Source organism: Elephantulus edwardii, unplaced genomic scaffold (genome assembly GCF_000299155.1).
Source record: "Elephantulus edwardii isolate Elephantulus edwardi_28Jun2011 unplaced genomic scaffold, EleEdw1.0 scaffold00009, whole genome shotgun sequence".
Taxonomy (NCBI): Eukaryota; Metazoa; Chordata; class Mammalia; order Macroscelidea; family Macroscelididae; genus Elephantulus; species Elephantulus edwardii.
Genome location: NW_006399759.1, coordinates 7,297,457 through 7,321,902, shown reverse-complemented (window position 1 = coordinate 7,321,902; position 24,446 = coordinate 7,297,457). Strand labels below are relative to the sequence as shown.

The 24,446-nt window shown below is 45.4% G+C and overlaps 2 protein-coding genes across 5 annotated transcripts in view; one reads left to right on the top strand and one right to left on the bottom strand.

Moving 5' to 3' along the window:
• The window catches only part of DRC1 (dynein regulatory complex subunit 1 homolog (Chlamydomonas)), a 130,280-nt gene extending 110,747 nt beyond the window's left edge, over nt 1–19,533 (top strand). Inside the window, exons 14-17 of the mRNA XM_006880704.1 lie at nt 13,499–13,687; nt 17,323–17,466; nt 18,002–18,107; nt 19,471–19,533. Of these exons, the coding sequence (XP_006880766.1) occupies nt 13,499–13,687; nt 17,323–17,466; nt 18,002–18,107; nt 19,471–19,533 (502 nt within the window). The remainder of the gene's footprint in view (nt 1–13,498; nt 13,688–17,322; nt 17,467–18,001; nt 18,108–19,470) is intronic.
• Nucleotides 19,534–20,754: 1,221 nt separating this feature from the next.
• The window catches only part of OTOF (otoferlin), a 134,763-nt gene continuing 131,071 nt past the window's right edge, over nt 20,755–24,446 (bottom strand). For 2 of the 4 annotated variants that reach the window (XM_006880610.1, XM_006880612.1), the window contains exons 42-46: nt 24,195–24,293; nt 23,831–24,072; nt 23,089–23,267; nt 22,892–22,992; nt 22,271–22,451 (exon numbers count right to left, since the gene is read on the bottom strand). In XM_006880610.1, the coding sequence (XP_006880672.1) occupies nt 22,271–22,451; nt 22,892–22,992; nt 23,089–23,267; nt 23,831–24,072; nt 24,195–24,293 (802 nt within the window). Of the gene's footprint in view, nt 21,010–22,270; nt 22,452–22,891; nt 22,993–23,088; nt 23,268–23,830; nt 24,073–24,194; nt 24,294–24,446 lie in introns of those variants that run through there. The other 2 variants (XM_006880609.1, XM_006880611.1) reach the window with 2 other exon arrangements.

Below are 24,446 nucleotides of genomic sequence, written 5' to 3'. Positions count from 1 at the left end.
TGGTCTATAATAGTTTTTTTTGTTGAGTCTTTGAGGTTTTCTGTGTACACTATAATATCATCTTTATATAGCGATAGTTTAACATCTATTTGCCAACCTAGATACTTATTTCCTTCTCTTGTCATATTGCCATAGCAAGCACTTCCAATACATTATTGAATAGAAATAATGATAGTGGGCATCCTTTTCTGGCTCAAGGAAAACACTTTTAGTCTTTCTCCATTGAGAGTGATATTGACTCTTGGTTTTGCATACATATTTTCACTATGTTGAAGAAATCCCTTCTATTCCAATTTTGCTGATTGTCTTTATCAGTAAGATGTGTTGGATTTTGTCAAAAGTCTTTTCTGCATCAATTGCTAAGAGCATATGGTTCTTGTTATCTGTTTTGTTAATAAGGTGAATTACATTGATTGCTTTTCTTATGTTGAGCCATTCTTGCATACCTGTTGAATCCCATTTGATCATCACAAATTATTTTTTAAATATGCTTTTGGATTCTATTGGCTAAGATTTTGTTAAGGATTTTTACATCTATATTCATGATAGATATTGGTCTGTGGTTTTCTTTTTTTATAATATCTTTGCCTGATTTTGGTATTAGAGTTATGCTTGCTTGAATGAATGTGGGAGTTTTCCTTCTTTTTCAATTTTTAAAAAATAATTTATGTAGAATTGATGATAGATCCTTCTGAATGTTTGGTAGCATTCAGCTGTGAAGCCATATGGTCCAGGACTGTTCTTATGGGGAAGTCTTTTTATGATCTCTTCTTCTGTGATGGATCTGTTCAAGTTCTATATCTGTCCTTGTGAATTTGGGTAGGGCAGAAGTTTCAAGGAATTTGTCCATTTCCTCTAAGTTTTCAAAATTATCTTAGTATAGCTTTTCAGAATATTCTGATATGATCGATTCCATTTTATCTGATTCTGTTGTGATGTCACCTCTATCATTTCTTAATCGAGTTATCTGTGTCTTCCTTTCCCCCCCCTTCCTTTTGTTAAGTTTGCCATGGTTTGTCAATTTTATTGAATTTTGAAAAACCAGCACCTGGTCCTGTGGATAGTTTCAATTGTTTGTCTGTTTTCTATCTAATTAGTTTCAGCTCTTGACCTTATAATTTCCTTTCTCCTAGAGGCTTTTGGGTTAGATTATTGTTCTTTTACTTTTGACGAAGGTGTTGAGTTAGGTCATTGATTTTTCTTCTTTCTTTTTTTTTTTTATGTATGTGCCTATTGCTATGAACTGCCCCCTGAAATCTGCCTTAGCTGCATCCCAGAGGTTTAGGTATGTGTGTTTTCATTTGTTTCAAGGAAAATTTTTTTCATTCTTTCTTTCTTTTATAACTCAGTTGTGTTCTAGGAGAGAGTTGTTTAGTTTCCACTTGGGTGGTTTGATAAACTTTACCTGTGATTAATTTATCATTTTATGGCATTGTGATCTGAGAAGATACTTTGTATTATTTCAGTGTTTTTAATTTTTGAGGCTTGCTTTGTGTCCTAACATCATCGATTCTGGAGAATGTACTATGTGCACTTGAGAAGAAAGTGAGTTGAGTGTTTGTTGGGTACAGTACCCTGAATACTTCCACAAGGTCAAGTTGGCTGATTGTATAGTTTAGACCTTCTGCATCTTTGTTGAGTTTGAGTTGACCTATCCTTTGATGATAGTGGTGTTTTGAAGTCTCCTACCACTATTGTGGTGCTATTTCTTTCTTCAATTCTGTTGACCATTTTTTAATGTATTTTGTAGATCTATCATTTGGTATATAAATGTTGTCCAAGGTTATATATTCTTGATCTGCTGTGTCTTTAATCAGTATGTAATGCCCTTCCTTATCTTTTATGGTAGTTTTCATTCTGAAATCTATTTTATCAGAGACTAGTTTTCCCACTCCTGATTTTTTGAGGTTGCCATTTGCTTAATAAATTCCCCCCCAGCCTTTGATTTTGAGTCTAACTTTCTTTTCTTATTTTAGATGCATCTTTTATAGGCAACATATTGATGGGCTTTGGGTTTTTTCGTTTTGTTTTGCTTTTTTAAAAAATCCATTCTGCTACTCTTTTTCTCTTGATTGGCACATTTATTCCATTCACCTTAAGTGTGATTATTGTCAGGCCTGGTTTTACCATTGACATTTTGCTGTGTTCCTTTTTCTGTTATTTCTGGTTACTATGGTGCATCCACTTTTTCCTTTGACGTCTCCATTTGAAGGACTTCACTTAAAATTTCTTGTAGTTTTGGTCTTGTTTTTCACAAATTCCTTCTTTACTACAAAGCACCTAATTTTTCCTTCACATTTCATGGAGAGCTTTGCTGGGTATAGGATCCTGGATTGGCAATTGTTTTCTTTCAACTTTCTGTATAAACCATCCCATTGTCTTCTTCCCCTCATGGTTTCTGCTGAAAAATCAGAACTTAATCTTATTGTTTTTCTTTTGTTGGTGAGTCTTTGTTTTTCTTGTGCTGCTTTTAGTATTCTGTCCTTATCTTTAATTTTGGAGAATTTGCCTATGACATGTCTTGATGTTTTTCTTTTCTAGTCTAGTCTGTTTGGTGTTTGCTGTGCTTCTTGAATGTGAATTTCCCCATTCTTCAAAATTCCTGGGAAATTTTCTTCTCATGCTTCTTCCACAATTTTCTCAGTGATATCCCTGTCACACCCATATTCTGTAATTTCAGTCATAACGTATGTTTTTCCTTTTAATGTCATCCCACATGATTCTAATGTTTTCATCATTTTCTTTTTCATCTCTGATTTTTCTTCAGTTTCCGGTGAGACTCTAATCTTCCAGCTCACTGATTCTCTGTTCCATTTTTTCAGTTCTACTTTTTTGTCCTACCGGTGAGTTGGACACTTCTGCCACTTTGGTCTTAATATTCAGGATTTCATTTACATATGTTATTTTCTGTTATTTCCAGTACTGTGTTGGCTCTACCCTCTCTGTCTTGTGATGATTTTTTAAGTTCTTGTACCTCTACCTATATTATCAATTCTTTCTTCCATCTTTTGCATTTTCTTCCATAGCTGTTCAAGTTGCTCCTCATCAATATATTTCTTCTGGTTTGTTGTCTCTGGGGTATTTGCTCTCTTAATGGCTTCCTTTGTTCTTCCATAATTTTCGTCTTCTTCTGTAGCTGTTCAAGTTGTTCCTCATCAACATATTTTTTTTCTGGTTCTCTCTATCTGGGGTAGTCACTGGATCTGCTTTTTTTTTACGAGAAGGATTATTTTGTTTGTTCATGATGACTGAGGCAGATTGCTGCTTTCTTGACATTATGTGAGCCTTTTTTTCTTAGTAGATGCTAGGTTGTTATAACTATATAATGACCCGGAGCGTGGCAATATTTTGTGCAGGACCTTTATATTTGTTCTCCCTTCTTGGTACAAGGCCCTCAGGGGCGAGGGCCCAACGGCAGTGTTTCAAAATACCTGAATGGCAGAACAGGAAGTCTATTCCCTTCCAGAAACTGCATCTCAGCCCAGCTCGACTTGGCCTGGCCCTTTCCTCTTGAGCTTAAGGGGTTCCATGTAGTGTAGCTAGACAGCAGTGTTTCACCCAGAGTACCTGTGATATTGGAGCTCCTGGGTCTGGACAGCAGGAGCAGCAGCTGGGCAGTCTCCAGGTAGTGAGGTATTAGGACCTCCAGGTGGTGGGATAGTGGGGTCTTCAGGTGGCAGGGCAGTGGTCTAATGTTCTGGGCAGGATTGTGGTCTTAAACTGCAGCCTCTCAGCCTGGCAGGCAGTGGTTCTGTAGCTTCCAGGATGTGAGTGTGCCTGGACTTGGCCACAGCCTTTAGTAGACGTAGGGGAACCAGTGACTGGAAGATGGTCCCAGGCTGGCCATGCCACACAGGCCTGGTGTCTTGCAGCAGAGCAAAGGTAAAGTCCTCTAACAAGGGGATCTTGTGAGAGGCACAGAACATTCATTGTGTTTTTGAAAGGGCATTATTTCAGAAGTGGGTGGCCAGTTCTGCCTCCAATTCTGTCTCAGTCTGGAAGCCCCACTGAAACCTGCTGACCATGGGTAACCCTGTTATAGTTGAAACACTGGTGGCTTGGCTTCCAGCTTCACAGCAACATGCAAGTCACATCAGTAAGGTCAAACTGACAGACAGCCGTACCCACAAGAACAAACAATACAACAAGAAGACAAAGATCCAGAGACTGGCCTGGAGCAGTGTCGGTCTCATCTCAGCAGAAGACTGGAATTTCTACTTGTCAGGTCAGAATTTCTGCTTTTCTGAGTGGTGGCCAAGTCCCTCAGACATGAGCCAGGTCTCTGGTCATGTTGAGACGTGGGGCACTCAGTGAGAGGCAGAGTTTCTGCTGACCCCAGAGGAGCCTAGGCTGGTCTGCCTGGCTAGAGATGGCGAGTGTAAACAGGAGGTCACTGCCAACCTGAACTGTCCACAGTGACATGCTCTTCAAAGAGTACAGTGTTCCAAATGTGGTTGTGAAGTGTGCCAGGGAAGTTGCTCAGCGAGAGGGAAGAACTCCAGTGAAAGGTGGTGTCCTCGCTAGTCTGGGGGCTGATTGCAGGTGTGGCTCAGCCCACGGGCTTCCTGAAAAATGCCCTGAGAACTTCTGGCTCCAGATGTGAGACAATGTGGGTGTGCCCTCACTAGAGCTGGGCCTGGCCGGGTCACAGGGACTGTGGATGCTGCCAGCCATCTGGTGAAGTCACTCCTCGGATACCAGGGGTGAGGCACAGGGACAAGAAGGTAGAGTGCATCTTATTAGTCATTGTTAAGAGGTTGACCCGCCTTCTCCCGCAGAGCATCTAGTGACCTCGAGCTGTATGCCTTCGGGATTGCTGCATAGTTTCTTGCCAGTAGGCCAACAGAGCTCCCAGAGCTTGGATTGGAAACACCTTAATTTTTAAACTGATATGCTTGCTCTTTAGCATTTTAAAGAGGTCCTTGACAGCAGATTTGCCCAGTGTAACAACTTGTCTGGATATCTTGACTGTTGCTACCATGGGTGTTAATTATTAATCCAAGTGAAATAAAGTCATTGACAACTTCAGTCTTTTCTCCATCTGTGATAATGTTGTAGGGAGCTCTGGTGGCCTAAGGGTGCTGCAATTTCAAAGGCACACAGTTTGAATCTATCAGCTGCTTTGCAGGAGAAAGAGGGTCATTCTCCTCCTGTGCAGTTTACTGCCTCTGAAAACCACTGGAGGGTCAGCTGAGTCGATTCTGACTTGATAGTACTCAACAATAAAAACAGTGATGTGGTGGTCCACATCATCGGTCTAGGGGGGAGAATTTATCTTTTTTTAAAAAATTCTTTATTATTATTAATTTTAATGAAAATTTACAGAGACTTTGGATTTCCATTCATTCATTGTTGCACTTTTCTACCTGCCCACCTCTCCCCCACCTCAGTACACTCTTCTCTTTGCAAAGTAAAAGAAAAATTCTTTCATTGTTTTACAAACCCTCCCCCAGGTCCACTCCTCTAGGCAGCCTTTGCTCTGGACTCCTGTCATGACAATAATACCTAATCACATATCCCTTTTAAACAGTTTTCTCCCTCATCTGTTTCAATGCAGTATACATTATTTATCCCATATTTCTCAGTCTTCCCCCACCCCCTGGTGTCAGTCCCATTTTACAACAGTGGCACTATACAGTATTTGTCCCTGTGTGACTGAGGTATTTCATTCAGCATAATGTCCTCCAGGGTCACCCATTTTGAATAATATGTAGTTCATACTGTACTCTTTCCTTCTCTTCAGTAAGTGCTTCAAGTCTTTTTCACTTTGTAGGAGCAAGGATGGGTCATCTGCATAATGTAGGTTGTTGATGAGTATTCCTCCAACCCTGATACCACGTTCTTCTTCATGTAGTCCAACTTCTCAAATTATTTTCTCATCTTATAGATTGAATAGGTTTGGAGAAAGGGTACTTTCCTTTATTTTAAACCATTCAATATCTACTTGTTATTTTTTAACAACTTCTTCCATATAGTCAAATGCCTTTGCATGGTCAATAAAGCACAAGTAATTATCATTCAAATTTCTCTACTTTCAGCCAAAATCCATTTGACATCAGCAATGATATACCTTGTGCCATGGTCTCTTCTGAATGTCTCTGAAAATATCACAAATAAAAGATTTTTTCTTCATTCAGCAAATTAGAGGTGAGGGGAGATTTTTACACAATAGTCAAAATGTGGAATTCTTCATGAATTTGCATGACATCCTTGCACAGGGGCCATGCTAATCTTCTCTATATCGTTCCAATATTAGTATATGTGCTGCTGAAGAGAACACTGTTCCAATCATTTCAAAATAGCCTCCAGCAAGATTTTGCTTGCATGTGATATTAATGGTGTTGTTCAGTATTTTCTACACTCAGCTGGATCACCTTTTTTTTTGGAATAGGAACAAATATGGATTTCTTCCAATCATTTGGCCTCGTAGCTGTCTTGCAATCTACTTGTCATAGATTAGTGAGCGTTCCTCCATCAGTACCTGCTTGCTGAATCACTTCCATCAATTTCTGTGACCTTATTTTTTGTCAAAGCCATCAGTGAAGCCTGGGCCATTGGTTCTTGACCATATGTTACTTCCTGAAATGGCTCAGCATTTACCAATTCTTTCGGTGCAGTGATATATTTCTTCCATCACCTTTGGTACGTTCTGCATCATTCAGTGTTTTGTCCATGTTTTGTTGATACCATTGAGTAGGAACTGACCCCTCCAGCAGATTTTCAGAGATAAAAATCGCATGGGAGGAGATTGTGCATCCTTTCCCCGTTGGAGCAGCTGGTGGATTCGAACAGCTCAGTTTTTTACCACTGTTGTTGTTAAGTGCTGTTGAGTCTCAGGCGACCCTATGAAGGAGAGTCCTCAATGCTTGGGTGCCTTTCATCCTCTCTCCAGCTTCATAGGGTTTCTGGAGGCAAGCTATTACGGAAGTGGATGCCAGTCCTCCTTCCAGGATTCAGTTTAGATGATCCCAATTTTGTTTGCAACACCCAAATCATCATAGGCAGGAGCAAGTTGAGTATGGCCACCTTGTTATTGCCATTTGAAGCTTAAATTTGTTCCTTAGTTTGTTCAGTGGGAGAAAGGCTGACTATTGCATATTTTGTGATAATTCTTTACTCTGTCTTCTCAAGCTACCCTGTGAAGTTTTAGGTTCAGCCCTCTTATTTCATGTTATTCCTTTTGCTTTAGCTTCTTTCCATTATAGAGCAAGTTTCAGTCTTGTCTCACATCCATTTTGGTATTATCTTCCTTTCCTATCCTCTACCCTACAGAAGGTCAAGGACTACAGCCTCCAATATGGATTGAAGTTCAACATTAAGAAAACAAAGATGTTCACCTCTGGGCCAATTGGCAGCACGATGGTGGATGAAGAAGAGGTTGAGATTGTTAACTGTTAAAGCTTGCTTGCTGCACAATGAATACTCTTGATACCAGCAGTCAGGAAATCAAAAGATGAATCACATTAGGTAAATCTGCTATCGGGGACCTTTCCAGAATCCTGAAAATCAACTATGTCAGTCTAGAGACTAAGGTTCATCTGATCCAGGCCATGGTCTTTGAAGTTACTTGCTATGTATCATAGAGCTGGACAACAACTAAGGATGACAGAAAAAAGAATTGATGTCTTTGAGCTGTAGTGCTGGAAAAGTCTTGAACATACCATGGACTGCCAAGAATAGGTCTGTCTTGGAGAGGGTAAAACCAAGCTTCTCCATGGAGGCTAGGATTTTGAAGCTCTGTCTCACATATTTTGGGCGTGTGGCCAGGAGGGACTGACCTTTGGAGAAGGACATCATGCTCAGAAGGGTGGAGGGACATTGCAGAAGCGGAAGACCCCAGATAAGATGGATTGCTACAGTAACTAGGGCAATGGGGGTAGGTGTGTCAGAGTCCATGAGACTGACTCAGGATATGGCAGGGTTCAGAGGTGTTGTACATTAGGGTCACTATGAGTCGCAGGCGGCTCAATGGTACATAACAACAGCAACCCTTTAGCCATCAAATTGTGCGACCTATTAGTACTCCCTACCCCTTCTGACTGCTATGCTCCTACTCTGCCCCCCTTAGATCCTCATACTTGTTTTACTTGTTACCTTTCTATTTCAACAATAATGGTCTTATACAGTATTTGTCCTTATGGGACTGAGTTAGTTCACTTGCCATGATGCTCTCCAGTCCCTCCAAAGTTAGGTAGTAATTTTTGAAATCATTGCTCTTGATTTATTATTCCATCATGTGAATGTACCACAATTTCTCAATCCATTTGATTTTGGTTGAACATTGGGCTGTTTCCATGTTCTTGTGATGATGAATAATGTTGCTATGAAAGTTGGTGTATAGGTCTCCATTTGTGTTTTAATTTTCTCAGAGTTTATTCCAAGCAGTGGTGTAGCTGTATCATATGGAATTCCTGTGTTCAGCTTTTTGAGTAAATGCCAGACTGCCTTCCTGAGTGATCGTACCATTTTACAATCCCACCAACCAGTGTATGATAGTTTCAATCTCTCCACATTCTCCCCAACATTTATTACTTGCTGTCTTATTAAACTTTGCCACTGCTAATGGAATGAGATGGTTGATTCCTCATTGTGGTTTTGATTTACATTTCTTTTATCACTAGTGATTTTGAGCATTTCTTTATGTGTCCATTGGCCATCCAAATATCTTTCTCTGTGAAAATTCTTTCCATGTTCCCCTCCCCTGCCATTTTATAATTATATTATCAATCTTTTTCTTGTGAAGGCCTTGTAGAATTCTGTAAACTTTTAATATGAGACCATTGTCTGAATTGAACTGATATTGCCGAATGTTTTTTCCCAGTCAGTAGGTTTTCTTTTTACTCTATTGAAAAATGTTTTTGATGTGCACTATTTTTTTAACGACCCTTTGTTTCTTTCCTTTATCATGGCTTTGATGTCATCCCACAGCTCATCTGATTTTTGCTTTGGTACTGGTCAGTGCATCAAATCTATTCTCATGGAATTTGTTTCATGTTCTTTAGCTTCAGTTTGAACTTGTGTATGAGCAATTGATGGTCTGTTCCACAGTCAGCTGCTGACCTTGTTTTGACAGCTTCTATTGAGCTTCTCCACTGTCTCTTTGCACAGATAAAGGCGGGCTGATTCCTGTGTAATCCATCAGATGAGGTCTAGATGTATAGTTAACCTTTTAAGTTTTTTTAAAAATGGAATTTGCAGTGCATAAATCATTGATTATACAAAATTACATTAACTCCCACCTCATTTCTCTCACCAACCAATCCTTTGTTTCTAAATTTTGCCTTCCAGTTACCAAATTTTATTATTCTGTCATAATTGCATATTTGATCAGTTTCATACGCCACAAGCTATATTTTGTGTGCTATCAAGTTGCTTGTGACTCATAGTGTCCCTATTACAACAGCTCTGAATCCTGGTCTATCTTGAGCCAATGTCATTACCTCCAACACACCTACCTGCATTATCCCAGTGACTGAGTCAATCTCTCAGCCAGCGTCTTCCTCTCCTGCACTGTCCCTCCACCCTTTCAAGCATGATGTCCTTCTCCAAGAACTGGGCCCTCCTGCCATCATGCCCAAAGCATGTGAGGTGGAGCTTCAAAATCCTTGCCTCCATTTGGCATTTCCTCAAATAAAGCTGAACACAGAAATACTATATGACCCAGATATTCCACTGCTTGGAATCTACCCAGAGACACAGAGATTTTTACAACAATGTTCATCGAACCATTATTCAACATCGCCAAGAAAATGGAAACAGCCCAAATGTCCAACCAAAATCAAATGGATTGAGAAAGTGTGGTACATTCACATGATGGAATACTACACAGCATGCAGGAGCAATGATTTAGAAAATTACCACCTAACTTGGGAAGGTCTAGAAAGCATCATGTAACTGCACAAACTCAGTCTCATAAGGACAAATGCTGTGTAAGACCATAATTATAGAAATAGATAAGTAGATAAACATGTATGAAGGTCCACGGGAGGGAGGGTGGGAGCATAAGGGTGAGAATAGGCAGGGGGGTAATCATAGAGTTGCATAATTTGATGGGTAGAGGGAGGGGAGGGCAAAGGAAATGGGAAAGATCTGGTGTGAAAAACAATGTATACGAACTTTGTAAGTAAACCAGTATAAAATAAAAATTTTATTAAAAAAAAATCCTTGCCTCCATGTAGCAATTTGGTTTCACTTTCTCCAGGACAGACCTATTTGTTTTCTTGGCAGTCCATGGAATGTTCAATACTCTTCTCCAACACCACAACTCAAAGCCATCTGTTCTTTTTCTATCATCCATAGTCATTGTCCTGTTAGCTCTGTGATGTATAGCAAGTAATTGTGAAGAACATGGCTTAGATCAGGCACCCTTTAGTCTAAAGACTGACATTGTTGCTTTTCAGTACTCTGGACAGGTTTCTGAAAGCACAAGTTGATAGAATAGAAATCCACAGTTTTTGAATCTTTGACTTTAGTGGTTGGTGCATGTATTTTGATAATTTTTGTATGAACAAATTTTCTCTGTATGCTCATGGCTATTGCATGCTTATCACTGATGAATTATTGTACATCAGGATAAATCCTGATTCCCTTCCCCCTTTTTACAATTAATGCAACATCATTCGTCTTCAGTTTGTAATTCCTGATGTAGTGGAGCACATGATTATCTGATTCAGAATGACCAATAGCGTTCCACTTCTTCTCACTAGTGCCTCAGATGTCAATCTTTATGCATTCCTCTTCATTTTTGACAACTTCCAATTTTCCTACATTCACACTTTGTGCATTCCACATTCCAGTTATTTTTTTCATTAAATTTTATTAATTTTAATGAACATTTACAGAGATTTTGGGTTTCCATTCATTCATTGTTGCACGATTTTCTCTACCCTCCCCCACGTTTGTTCCTCTCTTCCCCCCCCCGAAAGTCTGTTTTAATTGTCCCATTGCCACAGTGCTTGTCAAAGTCAGTTCTGATTAATCTCCTTTGTCGGTGTGTCCTTTGCCATTCCCTATCACTCCTCCCTGAGAGAGACTTCACCCTGATTCATAAGGAAAAGGGGATGGCGTATTCTCTTAGCTACTTCCTCCTGAAAAGGGACGCTGTGGGTTTCAGGGCACATTCCAGTTATTAATGGATATTTACAGTTTTTTCTCCTCAGTTTGAATCTCATTATCTCAACACATGAAGGTCCTTCACTGGGCTTTGCTATACTCCATGCGCATATTATGGTAGACTTTATTTTGAGGAGGCAGCTCTTCCCTCGTTGCATTTTTTTCCTTTAAATTTTTATTTTATATTGATTTGCATATGAACTTCACATACATTGTGTTTCACACTTGCCTCCATTCACATTGTTTCATATAATCATTCCCATACATTGTGTTTTGTAAAATTAATTACCATTGCACTATGCCCACCTTACCCTGTCTTTACAGGTCCCTGCTGTATCTTTTCCATTTCCTTTACCCCACTCCCTCCACGTACCAAACTCTGTGAGCCTGTGGTTTCCCACTGTCCAACCCCCTTTACTCCCACCCCTTCCCCCTAAGACCCCCCTACACATTTTACCAGTTATCTTTCTATTTTTACAATAATGGTGTTATGCAATATTTGTCCTTAGGAGACTGAGTTAGTTCACTCAGCATAATGCTTTATCCAGTCTCTCCCAAGTTATGTCATACTTTTTAAAAACATTGCTCCTGTGAGCTGTGTAGTATTTAATCGTGTGTCTGTACCACCATTTCTCAATCAATTCAGTTGTGATTGGACATTTGAGCTGCTTCCATGTTTTTGAGATGGTGAATAACGCTACTAAGAACATTGATGTCACAATCTCCTTTTGTGTCTCAGGTCTAATTTCCTTGAATATATTCCTACTAGTGGAATAGCAAGGTCCTGTGGAGTTTCTGTGTTCAGCTTTGAGAGGAAATGCCAAACTATCTTCCAGAGTGGTAGTACCATATTACAATTCCACCAACAGTGTATAAGAGTTCCTATCTCACCACATCCTCTCCAACATTTATTACTTGCTGTCCTGCTAAACTTTACTACTTCTACTGGAGTGAGATGATATCTCATTGTGGTTTTGATTTGCATCTCTCTTATTGACAGTGATTTTGAACATTTCTTCATGTGTCTGTTGGCCATCTGAATATTGTCCTCTGTTGTCTTTCCATGTCTTTTGCCCATTTAATAATTGGATTATTAGTCTTTTTCTTGTGGAGGCATTGTAGGATCCGGTAAACTTTTGATATGAGACCCTTGCCTGAGATGGTATTGCCAAAAGTTTTTCCCCAGTCAGTAGGTTTTCTTTTCACCCCCTTGGAAAAGTTTTTGATGCACACAAGGATTAAATCTTTAGAAGGTCCATTCTTCTATTTTATCCCCCCATTGCATTTTGATTGCCTTCCAACCTGAGGGCCTCATCTTTTGACATTATATCAAACAATATTTGATACTGTTTGGAGGGTTTTCAATGACTATTTTTTTGAAAGTAGATAACCAGTCCTGTTTCTTAGACTGCCTTAGTCTGGAAGCCCACTGGAACCTGCTCACAACAGATGACCCTACTGGTATTTGAAATACTGGTGACATAATTTCCAGCATCATAATATCAAGCAAGTCACCACAGTGCAGCAAACTGACTAAGGAGTGCTATCATTATACAATGGACCCTAATCCTGCCCCTTAACATTATACAGGCTGGAGTTTACAACACATGGAATAAATACATAGCACTGAAGATCATAGTAAATATTTGAAGCAACACAATTCAACTTATGGCAGCACTTTCTCCCAAGTGCATATATTTTAATTAAAAAGATCATGATAGATGGTGAAGAGATTGAGATTGTTAACAGCTTTAATTTGCTTGGCTCCACAATTAACACTCTTGGTATCAGCAGCCAGGAAATTAAAAGATGAATCGCATCAGGAAAGTCTGCTGTCAGAGACCTCTCCAAAGTACTGAAGAGCAACAATATCAGTCTGGAGACTAAGGTGCACCTGATCCAGGCTATAGTCTTTGCAATTCCTTGCTGTACATCAGAAAGCTAGACAATGACTAGGGATGATAGAAGGAGAATTGATACCTTTGAATTATGGTGCTGGAGAAGAGTACTGAGTATATCATGGACTGCTAAGAGTACAAACAGGGTTGTCCTAGAGAGGGTTAGAACAGGTTACTCTTTGAAGGCAAGGATTCTGAAGCTTCATCTGACATATTTTGGACATGTTGCAAGTCGGGACTAGTCCTTGGAGAGGGAAATCAAGCTTGGGACGGTGAAGGGACAGCACAGGAAAGGATGACCCTCAATGAGATGGATTGATTCAGTGACTGGGATAATTGAGGTAGATGTGTTAGAGACAGTAAGATTGGCACAGGATAGATAGAGCAGGTTTTAGGGCTGTTGTCCATAGGGTCATTATGAATCACAGGTAACTCGGCAGCACATCACAACAATTAGATCACCACCGAACATTTTGTTCTTTTCTACAGAAACAACTGAGTGTGGAAGCCATGCCTGAGTCTGCAGAAAAGTTGTCTATCGAAGAAGAAAGGAAGGAAGACCTTTCAGAGGGGGATCAGGAAGAGGAGACCACCCCACCTTCCTCTCCCAGACTTATCCACCCTAATGATGTCCTCAAGGCTCTGAAGGCCTTTGTCATGGGTCTGAACAAGCCCAGGTGAGCTCTGGTGTCAAAGGTTTGCTGGGAACTAGAGAGGTGGGTGGAATAAGGACTCCATCAGATGCTGGTGAGCATAGGATGTGGGGGAACAAGTGAGTGGATACTGGAAAGGAGGGTTGGGGGAATTAATGTTACACATTACTACAACCGTGTCTCTCACTAGTACAGGTTGTAGTAACGATTTTTATTTTTTCATTTGACATGCATTTATTCATTCAACAAACATTCATTGAGGTGTGCCATATGCAGGCCCTATGGGGAAACACTGTGATGAGGGCAATGGGACACACGGGCACAAGGTGAAGAGTTTCTCAGAGGAGGATTTAGATAGCACCATCTGACATCCTGGAGAGGCTTTTAGAAAGAGATGACAGTGGAGCAGGGTTTGCTAGATGAATAGAGTGGAGACAGAGCCTTCCGGGACATGACAGCAGTTGAAATCGCTGTTGTGTTCAACTACGCATGTCACAGAGATGAGTCTGGAGTCCCCAGGGTCTGGGCCGTGGGGGAGGCAGAGCAGATCATGGGGAGTCCGGCCCGAGGTGTTGCAGAGGTTTCATCTCTTAGTTGACTGGAGCCAGGAAAGGGTTTTAAGTAATGAGGGACTGGGGGATTAGGACTGTGTTCTAGAAAGGTCATGTTGGCAGGAAAGGGTTGATGCTGGAGAGAGGGAGAGCATTTGAGAGATTCCTAAGTTGAGAGACAGTAATTTCCCAGAATAAGATCATCATAAAGTGGATGTGGTTATGTGCTATCGAGTTGTCTGTGATTCATAGTATGTTTATCATGGAGTGGATAGAGAGGAGAAACAAATTTTTTAATGTATTCATGAAAAAATGGGGCATAGAGCCATTGTTCATAGGGTTACTGTGAGTGGTAGTCGACTCAAGGGCACATAATAACAACAATGAGATGTAAGGAGCCCCAGTGGCACACTAGTTAAGTGCTTTATAGCAAACCAAAGATTTTTGGTGCATGATATTGTTACATGCGACCCTAGGTACAACAGCTCTGAACCCTGCTCTATCCTGAGCCAACCTCATTGTCTCTGACATACTTACCTCCATTACCCCAGTCATTGAGTCACTCCATCTCATTGAGGGTCTGCCTCTCCTGCGCTGTCCCTCCACCCTCCCAATCATGACTGGTCCCTCCTTGCAACATTCCCAAAGTATGCCCGATGAAGCTTCAGAATCCTTGCCTCCAAGGAGCAGCCTGGCTTCACCCTTTCCAGGACAAACCTGTTTGTTCTCCTAGCACTCCAGGGTATATTTCATATTCTTCTCCAGCACCTCTATCATCCTTAGTCATTTTCCAGTTTTCTGACCCATAGCAAGTAATTATGAATACCATGGCCTGGATCAGGGCCACCTTAGTCTCCTGACTGACATTGATGCTCTTCAGTACTCTGGAGAGGTCCCTGACAGCAGATTTTCCCAATGCAATTAGTCTTTTGATTTCCTGGCTGCTGGTACCATGAGTTGATTGTGGAGCCAAACAAGCTGAAGCTGTTAACAATATCAATATTTTCTCCATTTATTATGATGCTGCTAATCAGCCCAGTGGTGAGAATCTTTGTTTTCTTGATGTTGAGCTTCAATCCATATTGAAGGCTTCAGTCCTTGACCTTCTGCAGCAAGCGCTTCAGATCCTCCTCAGTTTTGGTAAGCAAGGTTGTGTCATCTGTAAAACACAGGTTGTTTAAGAGTCTCCCTTCAGTCTTGATGCCACATTCCGCCTCATAGGGCCCAGCCTCTTGGATGATCTGTTCTACATGTAGATTGAAAACGGATTTTGAATCATGATTTTGAGCCATTCAGTGTTTCCTTGCTCTATTCTGATGACTGCCTCCTGGTCTAAGTATAGGTTTCGCATAAGCACAATCAAGCATTCTGGGATTCCCATTATTCTCAGAATCAGCCACAGTTTGTTGTGATCCACACAGTCAAATGCCTTTGTATGGTCAATGAAACACAGATAAACATTCCTCTTGTACTCTCTGCTTTCAGCCAAGATCCTTCTACTATTAGTTATTAAATCTCTAGTGCCACGACCTCTTGTAAACATAGTGTGCACATCTGGCAGTTCGCTGTTGATGTGCTGCTCCAGGTGTTTTTGGATAATCTTAGGCAGGATCTTGCTTGCATGTGATATTAATGATAATTGTTTGATAATTTCTTCACTCTGTCCGTCAACTTTCTTTGAGATGGGAACAATACGAATCTCTTCCAGCCAGCTGGCCCGATAGTTGTCTCCAGATTTCTTGGCACAACTTGGTATGTGCATCCAGGGCAGCATCTGTTTGTTGAAATATATCGGTTGGTATACCATCAATTCCTGGAGTCTATTTTTCCCCTTTCCAATTCTTTCAGAGCAACTTGAACTTCCTCCTTCATCACTATGGGCTCTTGATCCTATGTTGTTTCATGAAATTCTTCTGTCAGCCAATTCTGTGGTACAGTGACTATATACTCCTTCCATCTTGATTTAATGCTTTCTGAATCATTTAATAGTCTGCCCAAAGCGTCCTTAAATATTGCAAGTCAGGGCTTGAGTTTGTTCTTCAGTTTCTTCAGCTTAGGAAATGACAAGTGACTTTGGCCCTATTGATTTTCTAAGTCCAGCTCTTTGCACATTTCATTATAATACTTTGCTTTGTCTTCCTGCTCTGCCCTTTGAAATCTTCCGGTCAGCTCCTTAACTTCTTTATTTCTTCTCTTTGCTTTGTCTTCTTGGCACCCTAGTGCAATATTCAGAGTCTCTTCTTACATCCATCTTGGTCTTTTCTTCCTCCTCTGCCTTTGTAATAACTTTTTGCATTCTTCATGAATGATATTCCTTATATCCTCCTACAGCTCATCTGTCTTTGCTCATTAATGTTTAAAGCCTCAAACCTGTACCTGAGATGGTTTTTTAATCCAAGAGAAATAGACTCAAGGTCAAATATTGGTTCCCATGGGTTTGATTTAACCCTCTGTAGCTTTAGCACCAGAAGCTCTGTGAGAGAAAGATGTAGACGTCTGTGTCTATAAAAATGACAACCTTGGAAACGCTGTGGAGCAGTTCTCCTCTATCCCACGGGTTTTCTGTCAGTCGAGAGCGGCTCCATGGCAGTAGGTAGGTTTAATGAGCTGTGAAGCCATTTGAGGTAAAGTGATTGAGAGAAATAGACCCACTCACTCACCCTCAGTGTTGCTGAGTCAGGATCAACTCAGAGCTGGCCCTCCCCTGGCTTCCAAGGCTGTCAGTCTCATGGCAGGAGATTGGCATATTTCTCCCTTGGAGCTGCTGGTAGATTTGAACCACTGTAGAGGTGTGGTCTTTGGGTTTGCAGTGACTCCCTATAGATAATGCTGCTAGAGCACCCGAGACAAGGAGAAGAGGTTAAAACTTCAGGAGTGCTTTCACCAAGGTATCTCAGAATTCCCAAGAGTCAGGAAGATGGACAACAGGCATGCTTAATTTCCGAGAATCTGCTGTAATCTGATAGGCCTCATAGGTGAGTGGAATGGTGATGGGTAGAAAGGTGATAATGTGAACTCAGCCAGTATCTTTGCAAGAACAGGGCCCTGATGGACCCTGCTGGGAGCCTGGGCCTGGCAGGTGGAGACATGATACCACCGTTCCCTCAGGGAGTCTCAGATGTCACTGAGGATGGGGAAGGAGGTTCGAGATTACTCAAAAGACTACCAGTACTGGAAGGCCCTGAGCATGGTCATCCCTCCCAACAAGCTGAACCTCTGGGATGCTCTGTACCAAGCCCTGGAGAAGTACCAGTGAGTGTTTCTATCTTGAGGACCTTGGGTGGTACATATGGTTTGTGTTCCAGTTTAACCTAAAGGTTAGTGGTTCAAACTCATCCAGCAGTTCCATTAAAGAACGGCTTGGCAATTTGTCCCATAAAGATTCTACTCTGTGTGGCTTGTGGGGTCACCAGGAGTCAGGCCTGGCTCAATGGTGGCAGGTTGGTTTGTTTTAAGCGTGCCTGTCATTGCCCAGACACACGAGGGAACAGGCAGGTCAGAGTTGAGTGACCCTACTTGGAGCAGCCACGTTTGCTCACTCCTGTGAGATCTTGGTGGGGGGAAAGCTGCTTTTGGCGAGGAGGGCAAAACCTATGGGGCAGGGTGGATGGTGGGCCCTGCTGCTGCCTCTCTGGTCTGTCAGGGGGGCTGCTCTGGTGGTAAGTGAAGATTCTAGAACAATGTGAGCTTCTAGAACCCTCTCCCACATACAAGAACATGGACATTATGGTCTCTACTAGGCAGAGTGGAGATTCCTTGGGTCTCTAACTTGCTTTTCTGCCCAAAGCCTCATCCTGACAAAAAGGGCCAAGCTGCTGAAAGAGAACAGTCATCTGGAGCAGCAGAACACGGAGTTCCAGAAGCTTCTGCAGCAGTACCTGAATTCCAACAAGGTGGGAAGACTGGCAAGGTGTGGGCCTGGGACCCAACAATGTGGACAGGCGGGCAAGGTGGGGGCTGGAGCAAATGGTGGGGAACTGGGAATTAGTTTTCTTTCAGCAGTGAATGAGCTTCAAGATGTGAGGTAAAAATCAACAACTTGAGGCTGATCATGGGGTGAGGCAGGGATGTTCCCAGAGGTCTCCTCCAAGACAGCATGCTGTAACAGTGTCCTGGTGCTCTGTGGTACCAGCTGCCAGTTGGGACCACTCCTACAGCAAAACTAAACCCAGAAATAACTGCAGCTTCCAGACACTCTACGTGCTTGTTCTTCCTTGACTCGAACACCATCCTGTGGGGTGGGTAGGGCAGGAATTATCTCCATTTCACAAAAAGGAGGATCATAACTCAGGAACCTGTGACTGTCCCTGAGCCCAGGCCCTCTTGCTCTGCCAGCCGGCTCTCTGGCACAAGGAGAAGGCCGCTGTCCTGGGCCTCACGCCTGCCTGCTGAACTGACAGGTGTGACAGCTCCACTGTGCTCCATCACAGGAGCACCCCCCCCCCCCACCTCTCACAGGCAGCCACCTCTGGCCCAGTGTCCTTTTATCACAGTCTCTTATTGTGCTCTGCTGGTATGGAATCCTTTGGAGGGACACTGAGGTCGTGGGTCAAAGAGTTGTGACACATTGATACGAGTAGGTGCTTGGCTATCAGCTGCCTGTGTGAGAGGTGACAGGCCAGCCACAAGGCCACCCACAGGGGATGTGGTGCCTTGGCATAGCCTCAGGCCTGGGCCACTCTCCGAAGGGGGGCATGGTGAGCATTGTGGGGACATGATGGCTGTGACAGGAGCTCAGGTAGTTGAGGATTGTTTGGCCCACATGTCCCCCAGTGCTACTACTGTGCACAAGAGGATGAGGAAGGATGAAGTAAGGGAAGGCTGAAATGGGAGCAGGACAGGCAAGGGAAGGAGGCGAGGCTCTAAGAGACTGAGTCAGAGAGGACGTTAACACCATTGACTGTTAGCTGAGTAGTTGTGTGCTATTTGGTCAGAACCAACTCTTATCTGACCCTCCAGTGGGTTTTCAGAGGCAGTAAATCATGTAAGACGAGATTGCCTGTCTTTGTCCCCCAGTGGCTGATAGATTCGAACCACCTGCCTTTGTGTTGGCAGCGCAACTCCTTACCACTAAGCCACCAGAGCTCCCTTAACAGAGTAGGGTCAAAGGTAGGCAAGAAGGACTCCAGGCCTGCAGACCTCCTTCTACTCTGGTGACTGGTGACAGGTGAGAACCAGGTGCACTTGGCTCCACAGAGGTCCTGGCAATGGGAAGATGCCGAGAAATCCCAACAGCTCCTATTCCCTCCTTTCCAGATAAACTCTGAACTGCAAGTTCCTCCAACTCAAGTGTTCCGGTTACCCACGAAAGAAAGCTAGCCCTCCCAGGGCGGTGCTGATCCCATGTGGATGCTGTCAACACTGCCTGGGAGCTGCTTCTGGCCACCTTGGAGTGTCAGGCCTGGCTGTGTAGGGCCCGTCAAATGTTATGATTAAAGTCTTTTGAAAGTTCTGTTGGCATCTCTTTAATGAGGGCAGGCTCAGAGTGACCCCAGGGCCCCACCTTGATGTTAGAAGGGCTGTGCTGCCTTGGCTGTCTGTGAGGTTGGGGCCGGCCTAGTGGCATGTGGCTCACTTCTGGCTTTGAGGGCCTTTGCTAAGGCTTTTAGGTCTTGTGAGGCCTTTTGCTTTCCGACAGGCCTTTGGGCCAGAAGGAACCTCGCAGCTCTTTTGTGGGCCCGCAGGGCTGTGGTGCGAGGGCTTTCCCTGAGGTTCCTTAGACCAGCCTTGAACCCCAATCATGAGAGGCCAGTTATCACCTTGAGGGACTTTTGCCCTGTACTGGGGGTGCTCCCTTCACTTGACCATGGAAACATCAGCTCAGGGTTTGGTTTCTTTTATTAAGAGAAAAATCAGCACTCAAGGAAGGAGAAACAGCCAACAGGAATGCAGCGCGGGCAGGCAGAGCAGCACTGAGAAAGGGGCAGGGAGGGAGCGTCTGCAGGGAGCAGCAGCCTTGCTTCCACTCTGCTTCTCTGGGGGCTGTGGGCATGACCCCAGGAAGCGGTGCATGACCACAGGTACAGGACCTGGGCACATGTGAGCGCCAAGGACCCCTCGAGGGGCTGTGTGGGGGGCTGTGGTGGGCAGAAGCAGCTGCCCAGTGGAATCTGAAGGGAAGCTCTGGCCCACTTCTGCAGAACAAGGACTGGTGTTGTCTGCTCTCCTCACAGGATTGTGTCTGGAGGGGGTGATATGTCTTCCTTTGTTCATTTTTTGAAAACCCTGGACACTTGCCCATGATCTTGGTTAATTTCATCAAAGGCCTGGAGCCAGAAGGCCTGGCAGGGTTTGGGGCAGCTTCATTTGCAGGCAGTGAAGGGGGGTGCCCTCTGCAAGGTGGGGCCCGAGGGGACTGCTCCTCCCTCAGTCCTTGATCCTTCCCTCTGTCTGTAGACCCCACAGGCAGGGGGCCCCATGCAATGCGCAGGCAACAGTCTTAGGGTGTCCAGTATGGGTGTTCAGGAGCCACTAGCCCAGTAAGCAGGAGGTCAGCTCCTGGGACTATGATTGGGAAGGGCTTCTGGGCATTGCCAGAAGGAGGGAAAAGAGTCCAGGCCAAGGAAGTGCAAACTCAGGGGCCAGGGAGAGGAGCTGTGGGGAGCCAGGGCCCTTCATGCCCCCAGGAGCTTCTTGACCATGTACCCGGGAAGGCTGTAGAGGAAGAGGGCCAGCATGAGCAGCCCCAGCAGGGCCAGCACGATCTTGATGATGAGCCACTTGTAGCGGGTACAGATGAGGTACTTGATGGACTTGAGTGGGTTGAGGAACCACACGAAGGCGGTGTCGGGCCGGCTGTGGGAGGGAGGGGCCGTCGTCAGGCACGAGCAGGAGCCACCAACAGAGACTCCCTCCTCACAGCCCTGCTGGGCACCAAGGGGCCCTGTCATGGCTGAGGGCAGTGCTGGAGCCGGGACTCTCCCTCACTTCTCAGCATCAGGGCACCGAGGTCTCTGGTCTCCTTCCCAAGGCCAAGATGGCATTTTTGGAAGTGGGCCATCTCTCCCACATCCTTAGACACATGCAGTGGTGGGAGCCCACTGGCTTGCAAAGACAGACAGTTCTCATTGTTAGAAGGCTCCTTGACTTGTCACCTTGTCCGCTGTGGCCTGGTGCTGCCCTGTGTCCCTGCTCAGTGGGCCTGGTATTCCCCTGCCTCCTTCCATTTCTGTGAACACTGCACCTGCCCCCATCATGTCCTGTCACATCTCAGAGTCCCAGAAGGGTGTGTGCACCCTCACCAACCGGCCCATCCCCGGGGTGCAAATCACCCCTGTAACCCTGCATGGTCTCCTAGCCAAGAAGTGTATATCCAAACTGTACTTTCCTGTGTTACAAAACTCAGAGGCTTTGTAATGTAAATTATTAAGTTTGTCTTTTCAAACTACTTCCCCACCAGTTCCCTGGACGATATGGATGGAGCACTGCCAGGGCCAAGTTCAGGATCAGGAATTCCAGAGCATGGGCCTGGGGACAAACAAACCCTCTGCCCTGAGTCTCCATTTGCTTGTTTATAAGGAAAGCTAATAGGGGTTAGTGGCATCACTAAGGAGACAGCGTGTGCCAAGCTCTGGCAGCTGGACAGACAGAGTGGGCACTCAGATCACGCTGACCCGCCTCTAGGTCAGAAAACAGTAGACAGCGTGTGTCGAGGTAGTACACACACTGCTAGAAGCTCTTTAGCACTGCCCGGCTAATTCTAGGCAAAGCCTTCTCCTTTCTTTATCCACATCTCAATTTCATTATGCCAGTGAACTTGGGTTTGCCAGTGTCAGGAATGAGGCCAGGAGGGGAAGTGATGTGAGACACAGCACCAGCAATCCAGAAGCCCTGGCTCCAGTCCTAGCCTTGCCCTGTCCTAGCTGGGCGAGTGACTCCACTTCTCTGGCCTTGTGTGTTAAAGTGTAGAATGGTCGTTTCCAGTGCTGAGCCCGTGATTGTGCTAGGAAAGCCTGGAGGTCACTGTACGTGTGCTCGTGTACATGTGTGCACACGTGTGTGCATGTGCGTGCACGCTACCAGCTCACGAGAAGGCCCGGGCCCAGGAGGAGCGGGCTCAGGCCCCGAGCATCTTCTTGACCAGGTAGCCGGGCACAGAGTAGAGAAAGAGCGCCAGCAGGAGCAGCAGCAGCGCCAGCAGCAGCAGTTTGAGGAGCAGCCAGCGGTACGTGTGCCACAAGAAGTAGCGCGCTGACTTGAGAGGGTTCAAGAACCAGATGAAGCTCGTGTCAGGCCGGCTGCAGCAGCAAGGGGAGCCGAGGGAGTGAGGAGAAAGGACAGAGAGGATGGAAGGATGAAGGGCCAGGGTGTGTGGAGATGGGCCTGGCGGAGAGGGAGCCCGGCCCTGGGCCGAGAATGACCCTGGGCGCTGTCTCATCAAAGCTCACTGCCCCCCCACCCTGACCCCCATTCTAGTCAGAGCTGCTTTCCTGAGCATTGTATTCATCCTGGAAGAGGTGCTGTGTCCCTGCTCTGGTTCCCAGCTTCACCCCTGAGTAGGGTGGGCTCCCAGGGAGGTGGTGGGATTCAGGGGACGGGGGATGATGGTGGTGAATCTGTGGTCCAGGATGCGACAGAAAGGACAGAGTGCTGGTGCAGGGAGAACCAGAAGGTTCTGGTCCATTACTGCCCCTCCTTCCTGTCTGGTTCCGGTTCTGGGTCAGGCAGGGGCACTTACTTGGGTTTCTCTAGCGGGTCTGGTTCATTCCGGGCCAGACCCACTGGATTCTTCTCAGCCTCCTCAGCTGTCAGCAGATGCAACTCGGCCTCCACCTTGCCCTGCAGAGAGGGGGCAGTGAGGTCCCAGTGCCCATGCCCTCGTCATCCCAGTCAGCCCCAGTCCTGCCCATTGCCCCAGCAGGAGGAGGTGCCCACCGTGAGCTCAAACTCATCATTCTCGTTTCGGGCCAGGAGAGGCCACCAGCCCTTGACACGCTTCTGCTTGAAGATGGAGACCAGGGGCACCTCCACCTCCCCCGTGGCCATCTCCATGGAGCACTGCTTGGCAGTCTTGGCGCCCCGCGGGAACCGGTTCAGGTCCAGCTCGATGGCCCCTGTGCAACCTCAGAGTCAGCTCCAGGCTGGACCTGAGAGGACAGGGGCTCCTTGACCCCTGGCTGCTGAGTGAAGACCACCATGTGCCTCATCCTCCGGCCCTGGGACTCAGCTCCTTGGGATCAGCCGAGGGGCTCCCAGTGACCCCTTCTGGCTGACCCTGGAGACTAGACCGCTTCTGGTACCTGCCACCCACCCCTTTGTTGTGCAAAATCCCACCCATCTCACAAGCTTGGCCCAGGTACAAATTAGAGTTTGAAGGGGAAACCTGATTTTAGAGAAGAGCCACTTGAGGCTCAGGAGGCCTGCCAACTCCTTTGGGGAGTCTCACCCATCACTCAGCGCCGACTGCCACCCTCCACCTTCTGGGAGCCCAGACTCTTGTGGGCACTGGTTCTAACACTGAGGACATCTGTCCTGGTGCGTCCTTGATTCAGGGGCCCTATCTAGTCCCTCTGGCCCTCCCGGGTGGGCTCCTCTTGCCCTGTCTCCCTCCTTAGCTTTGGTTCCTGGCTCACCCCCCACACCCACACAGTGACACCCCATCTGCCCAGCTCTGCACCCAGGAAGTCGTCTGCAGAGAAGTGGTCGGCATCCCAGATCTGCAGCGTGAGCCGTGCGGGGATCTTGTACTCTGTCTCATCCCAGGAGAACATGGACTCCTTCTTGGAGATGACAATCTTCTCCTCAGCCGCCAGGTAGTCGAAGGGGAACAGGTAGCGCCAGTTGAAGTTTCCCTCGCCCGTGAGGGAGTGGTAGTGGACGTCTGTGTCCTGCTTGTCCTCCTGCTGGCCCTTCAGCCACCTGAGGGCACTCCATGCTCTAGGCCTCTGCTTATACCACGGGCCCCTTCCCACCCCACAGCTCCCCTCTCCTCTCCCACCTCCCCAGCTTGGTTCCACCCAGCCCAGGGCTGCCTCACACACCCACGCACGAAGATGTCACTGGACTTCTCCCCAGTGAAGAAGTCGTCGTCCTCCAGGACAACCTCATCTGTGTTCCACACAATGACACGTAGCTCGTACCTGGGTGGGAGGTGGGGGTGAGGGACAGCATGGGGGGAGGCTGTCCCAGGATGGAGGGGACCAGAAATTACAGAGAAGAAAAAAAAATCCTGGGTGCTTGGGGTGAGTTTGGGGCCTGGGGTAACTGGGACAGTGAGCAGGTGGAGGAGAAAC